The sequence below is a fragment of the Electrona antarctica genome (genome assembly GCF_951216825.1).
Source record: "Electrona antarctica genome assembly, chromosome: 1".
In the NCBI taxonomy this organism is placed as follows: Eukaryota; Metazoa; Chordata; class Actinopteri; order Myctophiformes; family Myctophidae; genus Electrona; species Electrona antarctica.
The window spans coordinates 11,932,824-11,946,349 of NC_136806.1; the positions used below are offsets into that span (position 1 = coordinate 11,932,824).

At 43.7% G+C, this 13,526-nt stretch overlaps 1 protein-coding gene across 3 annotated transcripts in view; it reads right to left on the reverse strand.

The window, feature by feature from the left end:
- Nucleotides 1-13,526, reverse strand: part of pde1cb (phosphodiesterase 1C, calmodulin-dependent b) — a gene marked incomplete at its 5' end in the record, with an annotated part of 193,135 nt that overhangs the window by 117,073 nt on the left and 62,536 nt on the right. Inside the window, one exon of one of the 3 annotated variants that reach the window (XM_079505395.1) lies at nt 7,854-7,954. The exons of the other annotated variants lie outside the window; for them this stretch is intronic. Coding sequence (XP_079361521.1) covers nt 7,854-7,954 — 101 coding nt within the window. Of the gene's footprint in view, nt 1-7,853; nt 7,955-13,526 lie in introns of those variants that run through there. 3 annotated transcript variants of the gene reach the window in all.

The window sequence follows — 13,526 nt, forward strand, 5'->3', positions numbered from 1 at the left end:
GTAAATGGTAAATGGTAAATGGTGCATTTATATAGCGTCTTTATCCAAGGCGCTTTACATAGATGGTGAATGTATTACATTCACCCATTCACACACCGATGGCAGCGGAAACCATGCAAGGCACCAACTAGCACATCGGGAGCAATTAGGGGTTCAGTGTCTTGCACAAGGACACTCCACACGTCCTCCACACGTCCCAAACTCTTCTCCCTTCTGGACCCAAAACTGTGGAATGCACTTCCCGTTGCAATCAGAACTGCAGCATCACTCCCGATCTTCCGCCGTAGTCTGAAAACCCACCTTTTCAGACTCCATCATGGCCCATAGCACTTACCCTACCCCCCTTAGACAGCACTTCTTAGACTTATATAGCATTTGAAACAGACTTATAGCATGTCATGTAGACAGCACAATAAGTGCATTGTATGTAGTCATAGCACTTCATAGTATACATGTACAGCATAGTATAGCATATATGTGTAGTTTATATGTATAGTGTCATTATATAGATATGTTCTAGTTATAGTTTATATGTATAGTGTCATTATATAGATATGTTCTAGTCACGTTCTTAGCTTACGCATGTTTCGCGATAAATGCATTTTTACATATGTGATGTATTCCCATGCTTTTTGTTCTTGCTTATTGTAAGTCGCTCTGGATTAAGAGCGTCTGCTAAATGCCTAAATTGTAAATTGTAAATTGACACTTCGACGGTGACTCTGGGGGAGCCCGGGTTCGAACTGGCAACCTTGCGGTTACCATCCAGGCACTCTACCCCTGAGATCAAATGAAAATCACATGAAAACCACATAGCAAAATACGTTCAGTTAGACCGGATTTGACACATGCACGTACGCAGGCACACGCACACACCCACCCACCCACACGCACACACATCCACCCACCCCTTTGACGGGTACAGGCTTTAGTTTCCGACTAAAGCCTGTATACTAACAGTCCGACAGTCATTAGATCGACAACCTACCCCAAACCCTAACCGCAAGCACAACGCAACGCATGTCGGACCTTTGGTGTGTCGGATAAGCATGCGCACCCCCTTTTGACACCATCTCTAACACACACACACACACACACACACACACACACACACACACACACACACACACACACACACACACACACACACACACACACACACACACACACACACACACACACACACACACACACACACACACACACACACACACACACACACACACACACACAAAAACACTGACACTATCACCTACATTAACATTTGGCATATAACACCCACACCCCCATAGAGATAACGGCATATCTCTAAAAGCTACTTTGGATGAGGTGAAAATCCCTCTCTTGCGCATGCGAGCACACAGACACACACACGCACGCACGCACGCACGCACGCACGCACGCACGCGCGCGCGCGCGCGCGCGAGGCATCCACTGTAGCAAGGCAGAGAGGGGTGGAAGATGCACTCGTCTTTCATGAGCGCGCAATTGGATTTATAATCCGGCCAGGCACAATTCACAGCAGCACTTAGCTTGATTCACTCTCTCTACACAACACATTATTAATCTTTGCCCGGAGCACTGCCTGTGGCCGAACTGCAAGCCATGGACGTTCTTCTGCTGCTAAAATAAATGTTGAGAGGTGATAACAAAGTCACATTCCGTTTCACTGAGAATAGGGGGAAACGGGAAGAGACGAAAGAGAGGGAGGGAGGGACGTGCAAAGTCAGAGAAAGAGGTTTGGGAAAAAAGGGGGGAAAAGAAGAGAAAGAAATCTTATGGACAGCTCTCTGGTTTCTGCTTCCTTTTTCGTTCTTTCTCGGCTTCCCTCGTTTTTTTGGCAAAACGGAGCTGTTTGCACTTCCTCCAACTGCATGTTTGTGTACATAGTGAAACCCTGAGTGTGAGAGAGTGACCCTTATGGGTAAGTCAACACTCCAGCGTGCGTGTGTACGTGCGCGCGCGCTTGTTTGCGTGGATGCGAGTGCGCTTGTTTGCGTGGATGCGTGTGTGTGACTGTGACTGTGTGTGTGTGTGTGTGAGAGAGAGAGCAGCACAGGGCTTCTTCTAATTAGGCTTTAACTCCTGTGTTATTCTCTGCATAATGAGGATGCTGGCAGGCTGAAAGGGGAGGGGCTGCATAACCCAATAACTCTATTAAGAGTATAGTCTTCGAGAATAATATGATAAAATGCTAGATAACCTTAACCGTATTAGGCAATATGTAACCACATTAAAGTGTATTCAGACCACTGGCTGAATGACCGACCAGACCGTCTTGTCTGGGTCGAATGGCCGGTGGTGGAAAAAGTACTCAATTGTTTTACTTGAGTAAAAGTATCAATACTGCAATGTAGAACTACTCTGTTACAAGTAGAAGGCCTGAATTACAAATCTACTTGAGTCAAAGTACAAAAACCAAAAGCAGAAAGTAGCCTACTCATTGTGCAGAATGTCTTTTTGATGAATTGAACAAGGTGGACCATCTTGTAAACAAGTGTAATGCTTAATTGGGTCGTCCACTCACAGTTAACAGTCTTTGTATTGAGTTTGTGCTTGAAATGTACTGTAATGTAAATATTTTGAAAATAGCAGGTCTACAAGCTCACAATCCGTTGACCTTGTAGATCTGCTATTTTCAAATGGCTGAAATGTATATAGGGCTGAAGTGTTGAATGTATGTTTTGTAATAATAATCAAAATCAAAAAGTAACTATAGTAACTAACATTTTCAAAAAGGTGTAGTGGAGTAAAAGTACAATATTTGCCTCTGAGATGTAGTGGAGTAGAAGTAAAAGTATTGGAAATTAGAAATACTCAAGTAAAGTACAAATACCTCAAAATTGTACTTAAGTAATTACTTACTTTCCACCACTTCTACATTATGTTGCCCACCGTACCTGCCTCCCCATCTGTGTTTTATTCTGCCTTTGTCAAGCCTCCCACTAATTATCCATTGTTAATCATCCATTGTTCTTGTGTTAGGGCGCATGGCAAACAGAGGCATTCAGAGAGAGCTCCAAAATGCCACATTGGCTTAACTGTCAGGCAAAAGAACAACAAGCCCGCTGATCAATCGATTGTAATCATTAATGACCGATTGATTTCCATTGAGCCGAGAGAGAGGGGTCAGAGTGTCACGGTGATTTCATTCACTAAAAGGGTGATCCATTAATTGGAATCCATTTAGCAGTGCAAGAACATAAGGTGAGATTTGTCAGAGAACCGTAATACAAATAAAACTGTTGGGTGTATTGATTTGTGGGCGGCACCATTCACTGGATGACTTCAACAAGAGGTTCTGTTTGATAGAGAGATGGAGAAAGTGTTTCTCTCTCTCTCTTATTATCATCATTTTACATAAATCCATCTCTCATAAAAGGGCTTCTTTTGTGAATGGTATTTCTTTGTTGGCAAGTGACACATTGGCGTCTACATTTGGCAGTCTTGTGTTTATGTGTGTGTGCATGCACATGTGCGTGCGTGCGTGCGTGCGTGCGTGCGTGCGTGCGTGCGTGCGTGCGTGCGTGCGTGCGTGCGTGCGTGAGTGCGTGCGTGCGTGATTCTGAGAGGGTGGTGCCTGTGCGTAAGTATGTTTCCTTCTCTGCCCTTCTGGGGAAAGAACTGTGTGTATAAAGTGTTATGCAAGACCCACACGTCATACGCTGCCGTGACGTATTTAAGCTCACCTAAGTCTGTGTTAATTTTGCGTTCCTTCTGCTTATGTGTCCCTGGTGTCTTGTTATGCACTGTTTGCTCCCACCGCCACCCCAGCACCACCGGTGGGCTCTGCTATTAGTTCTCTTTGCGGCCACGGCCACGGCCACCGCAGCACCACCTATCTGCTCTGCTATCTCCCTGCTCTTAACTCCTTTTAGCCATGAAGATTAAACTTAATAATGCACAGGTTACCAGCGGTTCCCAAACCTTTTAGGCCATGCACCCCCAGTTAACTCCTGCCCTAGCCGACGCACCCCCCACATGGAAGTATAAATTGCATAAGCTATAGAGACATATATTTCCTATTTATCCACAAATGTGAACCTGAAAATGGCATATATATATATATATATATATATAGCATAGGCTATATTCTGCATATACTTGCCATATATTGAGATGTGTTAATATTTTTTTAATAAAACCATAGCACCACCATTATCCTTTTCACGTCACGCACCCCCTAGAAGGTGCTCGCGCACCACAAGGGGTGCACGCACCACAGTTTGGGAACCACTGCAGGTTTTAAGTTATTTTATAGCTCATAATGGGACGAAGTACGATGTTTGGAGCTCAATAAAACATTAATTTGAGCTGCCGCTAAACAAAACAATGATCCGGTCCCTAGCATACATCAGCAGAGCAGGGGCGATTTTTACAAAAGCTCTTCTTCTCTGCTTATTTAGGCCATTTGCTCTGGCACTTTCCACCTACCGCCCCCTATCACCCTTGGCTACAAAGGAGTTAATGGTTAATGACGGCTGTCTAATTGTGCTGAGCAGGGAGAAACATGTAGCGAGCCTGAACGGCAAAATAAAATATGATATTCACACTATATTACTAATATTGGTTCAATCTATTTGTGAGTTATCTGACCAAACTAGTTTGGTTCACATGTCTATAGGTATGGAAGAACATGCTCTGTATTCTGAGCATTTCAATTGCTTCTGGTATTCCTCAAGGAAGCATCCTGGGGAGCCCAAGCCTACTTTGGTTTGATTGAGAGATGGCAGTCGAATCGATTGTTTAGTCGACTAATCGAGGTCGGGCCTAAGTCAGAGAAGTTGGTTGAATCCTGAGCCACCTGGAATGCATTGCACTTTTACTTGGCTTACACAAGACATGTATTGGCAGATTGCATTGTAGACTATAGCTCCTAAAAAAACACTACTGTTGATTTCAACAAGAACAAAAAATAGAGACTAGACAGTAGTAGCTCCACTATTGAATGCACTACACTGGCTCCCTGTGTCCTTTGGAATTGATTTCAAGGTGCTGTTATTTGTCTTTGATCGTTTTTTGGAACATTTGTCCCTTTATGACCAAACATTTCCTGGGATCTCCTACTGAAGGCCTCCTGACAGTAGTAAAAACCGTCTCATACAAGGAGCAGTATGACACACTTTCCCTTTTATGCCTCCAAACAGTGGAATGCTCGACTTGAACACATTGCAATAGGTACTAGATTCTGTGGTAGCTTTTACAAACCTTTTTAACCTTTTTTGTCCATTTTCATTTATATTATTTTACATTTTTTTATCTATTTAGTATTGTCTTATAGTCCTATACTGTATAATTGATCTTATCCTTATGCTATTGTGATTTTTTTTTAAATTCTTACATTTCTATTCTGTTCCTGTGTATTTTTCTTCTTCATTGTATGATGCCTGTAAAGCGATTTGAGCTGCATGCATTTGTATGAATAAAAAGGGGTTAGGGATTTATTAATAAAGATGATGATCGTGATCATTATTATTAGATGCGTGCGCACGCACACGCACGCACGCACGCACGCACGCACGCACGCACGCACGCACACACACACAGTACAGAATGATGGTATACGTGTGTGTGTGTGCGTGTATGTGTGCGTGTGGTGGGGGGTGGACAGTCAACAGCTGTTGGTCAGCCTGTCAGTCAGAGGTCTCTCTCTCCTTTCATACCAAGGCTCTTTGTGAGATTAAAGGCTGATGGGATCTATGTGACACCACAGGACAGAGAGAGAGAGAGAGACAGAGAGAGAGAGAGAGAGAGAGAGAGAGAGAGAGAGAGAGAGAGAGAGAGAGAGAGACAGAGAGAGAGAGACAGATAGATAGACAGAGAGAGAGAGAGAGAGACAGAGAGAGAGAGAGAGAGAGAGAGAGAGAGAGAGAGAGAGAGAGAGAGAGAGACAGAGAGAGAGACAGATAGAGAGACAGAGAGAGAGAGAGAGAGAGAGAGAGAGAGAGAGAGAGAGAGAGAGACAGAGACAGAGAGAGAGAGAGAGAGAGAGAGAGACAATATTCGGAACGTCCGTCCAGGGGAAAAGATCAAATAGTAACCTCTATAGTTGGTATGGAGAGGGAATGCAACAGAAAAACACACGGCAAGCAAACAAACAAGTTGCATGGATACCGTAGACTCGTGGCCCTATATATTACCCTTTATCACAAAACTTCTTTGCCATATTTGACTATCTAGAAAAACATTTTAAAATGGTTCAACTAGCCACGTTGTGAGCTTGTAGATCGGCTATTTGAACTATTTTAAAATGTTTTTTTCAAAATAGTAAAAAATGGAAATAAGTTTCGGGATAAGGGGTATATACTGTAGCACTGTGTTCGGTCTGACGTATCGCATGTGCGTATGCACATGGATGCACGCACGAGCACGGGCACACACACACACACACACACACACACACATGCACGGGCGCGCACACACACGCACGCACACAGACCCGTGAAAGGAATCGCAATTCATTTCAGAGAGAGCAGAGGAGGTGAGGAAAGGACAGGGGGAGACGAGAGGAGAGCAGGAAAGGATGAGTGGGAGAAAAAGGCTGCCAGGCTATGATGTACTATAAGGCAACAATCCCCACTTGTACTTGTGTATGCAGGGCAGTGCTTTCAGCTGTTGTTCTTTGGATTCTGGTGATCATTAGTGGTATATATATAACCCATTTAGGCCTGACCTCGAAATTAAAACAAAATCTTCTACATCCTCCAGTTTTCTGAAATAAATATTTTCACGATTTTTCAAAAATAGCAGACCTACAAGCTCGTAACGCGCCACTCGGTGGCGCGCTATGAGCTTGTAGATCTGCTATTTTTCAATAGCTAACTTATAACATAATGTTTAAAACACCAAAAGGGGTCCCCACCCAAAATGGGATAAGGGGGGTCCTCCGCACATTATTTTGTTGTCACAATATTTATCTGTGGGAACTGAGTCAAACTAATGCCTCGATGCCTACAATTCCAAGTTGCTTGTGGTGGTGGGGGATCCACAGTTCAAATATGATTCAAATATGATAATTTGGGGGTCCCCCCAGTTCAAATATGATTATTTTGGGGTCCCCCCAAGTTCAAATATGATTATTTTGGGGGGTCCCCAGTTCAAAAATGATAATTTTTGGGGGGGTCACGGTTTGAAAAGGTTGAGTAAAGTAATGTGCGTGATGCAATAGTAAGTCTGGGGGGGCCATAATATGCCTTGCAGCTATAATTCTTCAAAGAAACATACTTATATGTAATAATATATAACATCTTGCCATTGAACTACATATCCTAATTGTAAAAAAGGTATTAATAAAAAAAAACATAATTAACAAATGTGCTTAGGGTGGCATCAACAAATCACGTAATGCAATCTCTCTGAGCCATATGGGGGACGCGTAATATTGGATGAAATGGAAGCTCAGCCAATGCGCTCATCCTTTTGTCATACAGTATGCGTGATATTACACATGCATGTATTTGTACACTTCCCACACACACACACACACACACACACACTCCCCCACCCTATACCACCCACGAGCTCTGCGACAAAGCCCGGCAGCGGTCCAACAACACAGCAAACACACACAACAAGACATTGTGCACACTTATATGGAACAATACATGGACGCAACAACGTGAACACAATGAAAACAACAAACCAAAAAGGCAAACACATTAATTCATACATAGCCTACTGCACACACACACACACACACACACACACACACACACACACACACACACACACACACACACACACACACACACACACACACACACACACACACACACACACACACACACACACACACACACACACACACACACACACACACACACACACGGAGAGTGAGATGGTGTAATACTTACAGTCCGCGCAGTCGGAGCCAAATCTTCTCGATCTGCTCCGGCTGGAGGTACTTGAGGGACGTGCTCTCGAACTCCTCAATCTCTTTGGTGGGCGACTCCATCTCTGGAGCCGGACGCACGCACGGATGCACGGACGCACGCACGGAGGTGGAGAGGAACAAAAAGTTTAATCCGTCCCAAAGTGCGAGGAGCGGCCGGGCAGCGATGGATGGACACAGAGCAGGGAGGAACGAGGGTGACGGATGGATGCTTTGGGACGGTGGTGGGACGCCGCAAAGCTCTCTCTCTCTCTCTCTCTCTCTCTCTCTCTCTCTCTCTCTCTCAAGAGCGCTCACATTGAAACGCGTGCACCATCAGCCTTCCCTTGTGCTTCCTTCCTCTTTTCCAGTTTATCGCTTCTCTTCTTTTCTCCTCTCTTCAACCTTTTAGTCTCCGCACGCCCAGTTCAAATCAGTGTGCGCGTCTCAGTGGAACTCAGCAGTACTCTGTGCAGGGCGCTCTAGCAGCAGTGTGACATGCACAGTATGCAAGCAGCAGTACATGCAAAATGGTAAAAGTCTGTCTATTTCTATCACTCGCTCCCTCCTAGTCCCCTCTCTCGCTCTGTCTCCCTCTCTGTCTCTCTGTGTCCCTCTCTGTCTCTCTCTCTCTCTCTCTCTGTCTCTCTCTCTGTCACTCCCTCTCTCTCTCACTCACTTGTCTCCTGTGTGTGAGCGGTGCAGACAGAGGTCCGGTAGTTGAGCCATGCTCTCTCTCTCTCTCTCCCAGCAAACAAACACAGACAGACGCTGCAGACCGACAGGCAGGGCAGCGCAACCCGGGACTAAACGCTCTCTGCTGGCTGAGCTCTCCAGGGAGTAGGAGAAGGGAGAGAGAGGGAGGGAGGGAGAGAGAGAGAGGAGGGAGGGAGGGAGGCAGACACCAAACAGTCAAAGGAAGGGAAGGAGGAGTCCATCTGACAGTGACACACCGCTCTGTTCCGTTTCAACCAACCGCAGCCAAGAGAGAGAGAGAGAGGAAAGAGGAAGGAGAGAACAGTGACAGTGAGTGGTCGGTCGGTCGCTCGGTCGGGGGACAACGTTGCAGGAGATGAGGAGTTGGGATAAGCAGCGTAAAACGTCAGGAGAGATGAGACAGAGAGGAGAGGAAGGAGGGGATGAGGATGAGGCTTTTAACCAAGTCAAACCGGGAAAGCAATCTGTGTCGTTTTAGATTTGAGAAGAATTATTTTATACTTTGGCTTTTGAAAAGATAGCAGATATAACAAGCTCATAGCTTGAAAGATCGTGAACATTTGTGCAAAAAAATAATACTAATACAAATTTAAAAGATATATATATATATGCCTATATATATATATATTTAAAAGCAAACATTTGTAAATCTTTGCTTCTGGTGGTCCCTGGAACAGAATATTTTGAAATGGGGGTCCAGTCCACGGACACATGACATGAAAACGTTTGCGCACCACTGATATAGAAACATACGTTCTTCAGAAAACCGTTAGGATCTAGAAGACCCTCAGCAGGTCCTAATGGGTTAAAAGTAACATGCTGCAACAGAAAAGATTATCACGCACGCACACACACACACACACACACACACACACACACACACACACACACACACACACACACACACACACACACACACACACACACACACACACACACACACACACACACACACACACACACTCACACTCACACTCTCACACTCACACTCTCACACTCTCTCACTCACACTCACACTCTCACTCACACAGGTGATAGCCGCTCTCTTCCAGTCTTACTCAGTGGTGGAAAAAGTACTCACATTTATTGTTTTACTTTTACTAAAAGTATCAATAGGCCTATAAACTACAAAACACCCTGTTACAAGTAGATACAAAATGTACTTGAGTAAAAGTACTAAAGTATTGGCGTTATAGGGCTGGGACTCGGTTAAAATTTTTATCTAATTAATTCGAAGCATTGTAATTAATGTGATTAATCGCGATGATTAAATATTTATTAATTTAATAATATTGAATCGATTGACGGCCCTAATATATATATATATATATAGGGCACTGGGCCTTTAAGGAGGTAGGCGGGGTCAAAGACTGTTCGAGGCGGAAGCCACAGCCACAGAGCAACAACATTCTATGGTCTTATTTTCCGCATCAAAAACAGATGTAAAAAAATAAACATTTTTGCGCGATTGAAGAGGAGATCTACCGTTTGACTCGCACGGCGGGTAAATCCGCTAAATCGGTATGGAACGCTCGGCATGGATTATTTAAAAAACAAAATCTGCTTCTATCAATGGATACAGTGTCATCATCTTAAAGGACCACTTCACCACTTTTCAACCTAATTGGTCCCCAGTAATGTTCATGATAAAATGCCACAATGTTTTTCTACTCGGTCTGTGTCTCATAGTAGGGCTGTTAGGCAGTTCAGAAACCTGTCCACCAGTGACATCATCGATAGGGAATCCAAGCTAATAGAAACTGCAGGCTTTCTACCTGTATATTCCTGAAAAGTTGCTATGCGCAATTCTCACGATAATACAAATCTAAATGGCGTATAGTCAGTGTCATGACGGAGGTTAAACCCCAGCATGGTCAGACAATGTGTTGTCAGTCAGTCATGTTGGTTGAGATTAATCTCATCCCAAGAACATCCTTATCCAATCCCCTCAAATACAAGGATTCCAAAGCACAGACTCTTTTTTAAATACATAATCCTTATGGACCTTTACCAGGATCTCTCTCTCTCTCCCTCTCTCTCTGGAGTGTGTTGTCTAACCTCAATGTGACGTCATGGCACCAGAAATCTGATTGATTCTCCATATATGGGCCCAAAAGGGGTCATGACCATACCGATGACATCAGGGATCTCCATATATGGAAATAAAAAGGACATGACAGATAAAGACTGTAACAGCTATAGGACAATCTATAAGGCAGGTTCATTGACTGTAATTCATGATAGGTAAAGTCAATGTTTATGCGATAATAGGCAATATCACAATAAATATTATAATATCCCTGATTTCTCAAGAACAGATGCGAGCTGCAAAATTTCAAAGGAAAACATGGAGCTATTTTTCCCCCCTTTGTGTGCAGATGGGTTCCCAGATTGCAATATCCCAAATCATCAAGATATTGATGTAATTACCAGTACTTATCGCCTTGCACAACTATTACAATATTTGCAGTGGTGGAAAGTAACTAAGTACATTTACTTAAGTACTGTAGTTAAGTACAATTTTGAAGTATTTGTACTTTACTTGAGTATTTCAAAAACATTGTACTTTAACTCCACTACATTCATTTTACAACTTTTTACTTACATTTATTTGACAACTTTGTACTATAGGCTACATTTTGATGCCAATACTTTTGTACTATATGTATGTATACTATATCTTATATACAATTGAAAAGGTGTCCCCAGGAGGTGTCCCCAGGACAGGAACAAAAGGCACCAGCTACTACGTCACTGACACGCTGCAACACGCTGCAACACACACTGCAACAACACACTAACACGTCACACACTTACCCTCCGCGTCGTTGGTTCCCTATCTCCTCATGTCGCGCCGCACGGCCACACTCGACACCAGCCGCGTAAAAATTGTCATCGCACTGCCACTACAGCCGGCTCCCGTCCACACTCGCAAACAATATCAATATCAATAACAAACACAAACACGCCACAAGCACCGACACCCCCGCCTAATTTGTTGCCACGTCTATGAAAACAAGCACAGAAAAAATGCCATTCAACACGCTACTTACACACACTACCACTCGCTTACAATACGCGGACCTGGCAACACTACATTCCCTCTCCCATTGGCTCACAGCCCACCACGTGACCCACACAGGGAGGGAGACGATTGCGTGATGCTTCTATGTACAGGATTCTATAGGTCACCACTTTTGGTGTGACACACACACAGTGTACAGCCTGCCGGAAACCAACAGTAGAAGAAGAAGAACAACAACAACACAGGTTCTACACTGATTCTAACTTGGATGGAGAGCGCCGCGATTACATACATACAACGTTACAATCATGCAAACACGACCGCATCGACACCTGACGTGGTACAATCGGGCCGAACCGAGCCGCATATATGGATAACAACAACAACGCCAACACTACACGCAGACGCTGCAACAACGCGATGCAACACAACACGTAAGTTACGTATGTAACTATGGTTCTATGAATCCTTGATGACTGCTTAACACTGGATGATTTGCGTCCAGTGTTAAGCACTGCCTCTGGCAGTCAGTACGGATGAAATACAACAGCTGTGTACAACGCAGTGTCACTGCAGACACGTGTGTGTGTGTGTGTGGTGTGTGCGTGCGTGCGTGCGCGGGGGGGGGGGGGGGGGGGGTTTGGATCGCCTCGCGATGCAGCTGAAATGGCACACACACACACGCCACAAAACGCTAATAATAATAATAACACAAAATTACAACAACACACTAATCATAACAACAGTACAGAGAACAGTACAGTACACATGAGTACAGTACAGTACAGTACAGAAACAAACCTCACATCAGCATATTAATCCATATCCAATAATAATAATAATAACAAATAATAACACAACACTAATAACTATAATATCAACAGTACAGACAACAGTACAGTACAGTACATCAGAATATTAATCCATGTAATAATAATAATAATAATAAATAACAACACAACACTAATAACAGTACAGAGAACAGTACAGTACAGTACACATGAGTACAGTACAGTACAGTATACTGTTCCTGCGCCTTGCCATGCTCTCTTTCAATCATAATAACAATAATCAATAACACTACTAATAACAACAATAATATCAACAACACAGAGAACAGCACAGTACACATGAGTACAGTACAGTACAGAAACAAAGCTCACATCAGAATATTAATCCATGTAATAATACTAATAATAATAATAAGAAATAATAACACAACACTAATAACTATAATATCAACAGTACAGAGAACAGTACAGTACAGTACATCAGAATACTAATCCATGTAATAATAATAATAATAATAATAAAAAATAACACTAATACAACAGCACAGAGAACAGTACAGTACAGTACACATGAGTACAGTACAGTACAAAGACTTACAGTACAGCACAGTACAGTACAGTATACTGTTCCTGCGCCTTGCCATGCTCACTTTCAGACGCAAATACACAAAACCACACAGGGCCACTCAGCCAGCTTGGCAACTTTGCGCTTTCCAAGCAAATGCATCAATTCAAACATCATGGCTTGCCATTGCCTTCTTCCCATTTGCGACGCATCGCATGGCGCGAGGATGAGCGGGCCGAAGGCCCGCGAAATTCTAGTATCTATACATTTTTTATTCCGGACTTTTACTTGTAACAGAGTAGTTGGTGGATTTGATACCTGCCCAACTATTACAATATTTGTCCATGCTCTTCTTACCCTTGTTTATTGTCTCTGAACTGCCGACACCCGTGAACTTTGGGGCTCGGCGCCATTTCACCATTTCTCGTTTTATTTCCGTGCTGAGCCCTGTTTGAATGACTCAGCTCCTCAACCCCCCCCCCCCCCCCCCCCTATCCATAAACACCCCCCCCCCCTCCCCCCACGCCACCAACCCACCACCATAGAGCCCCAGCTCTT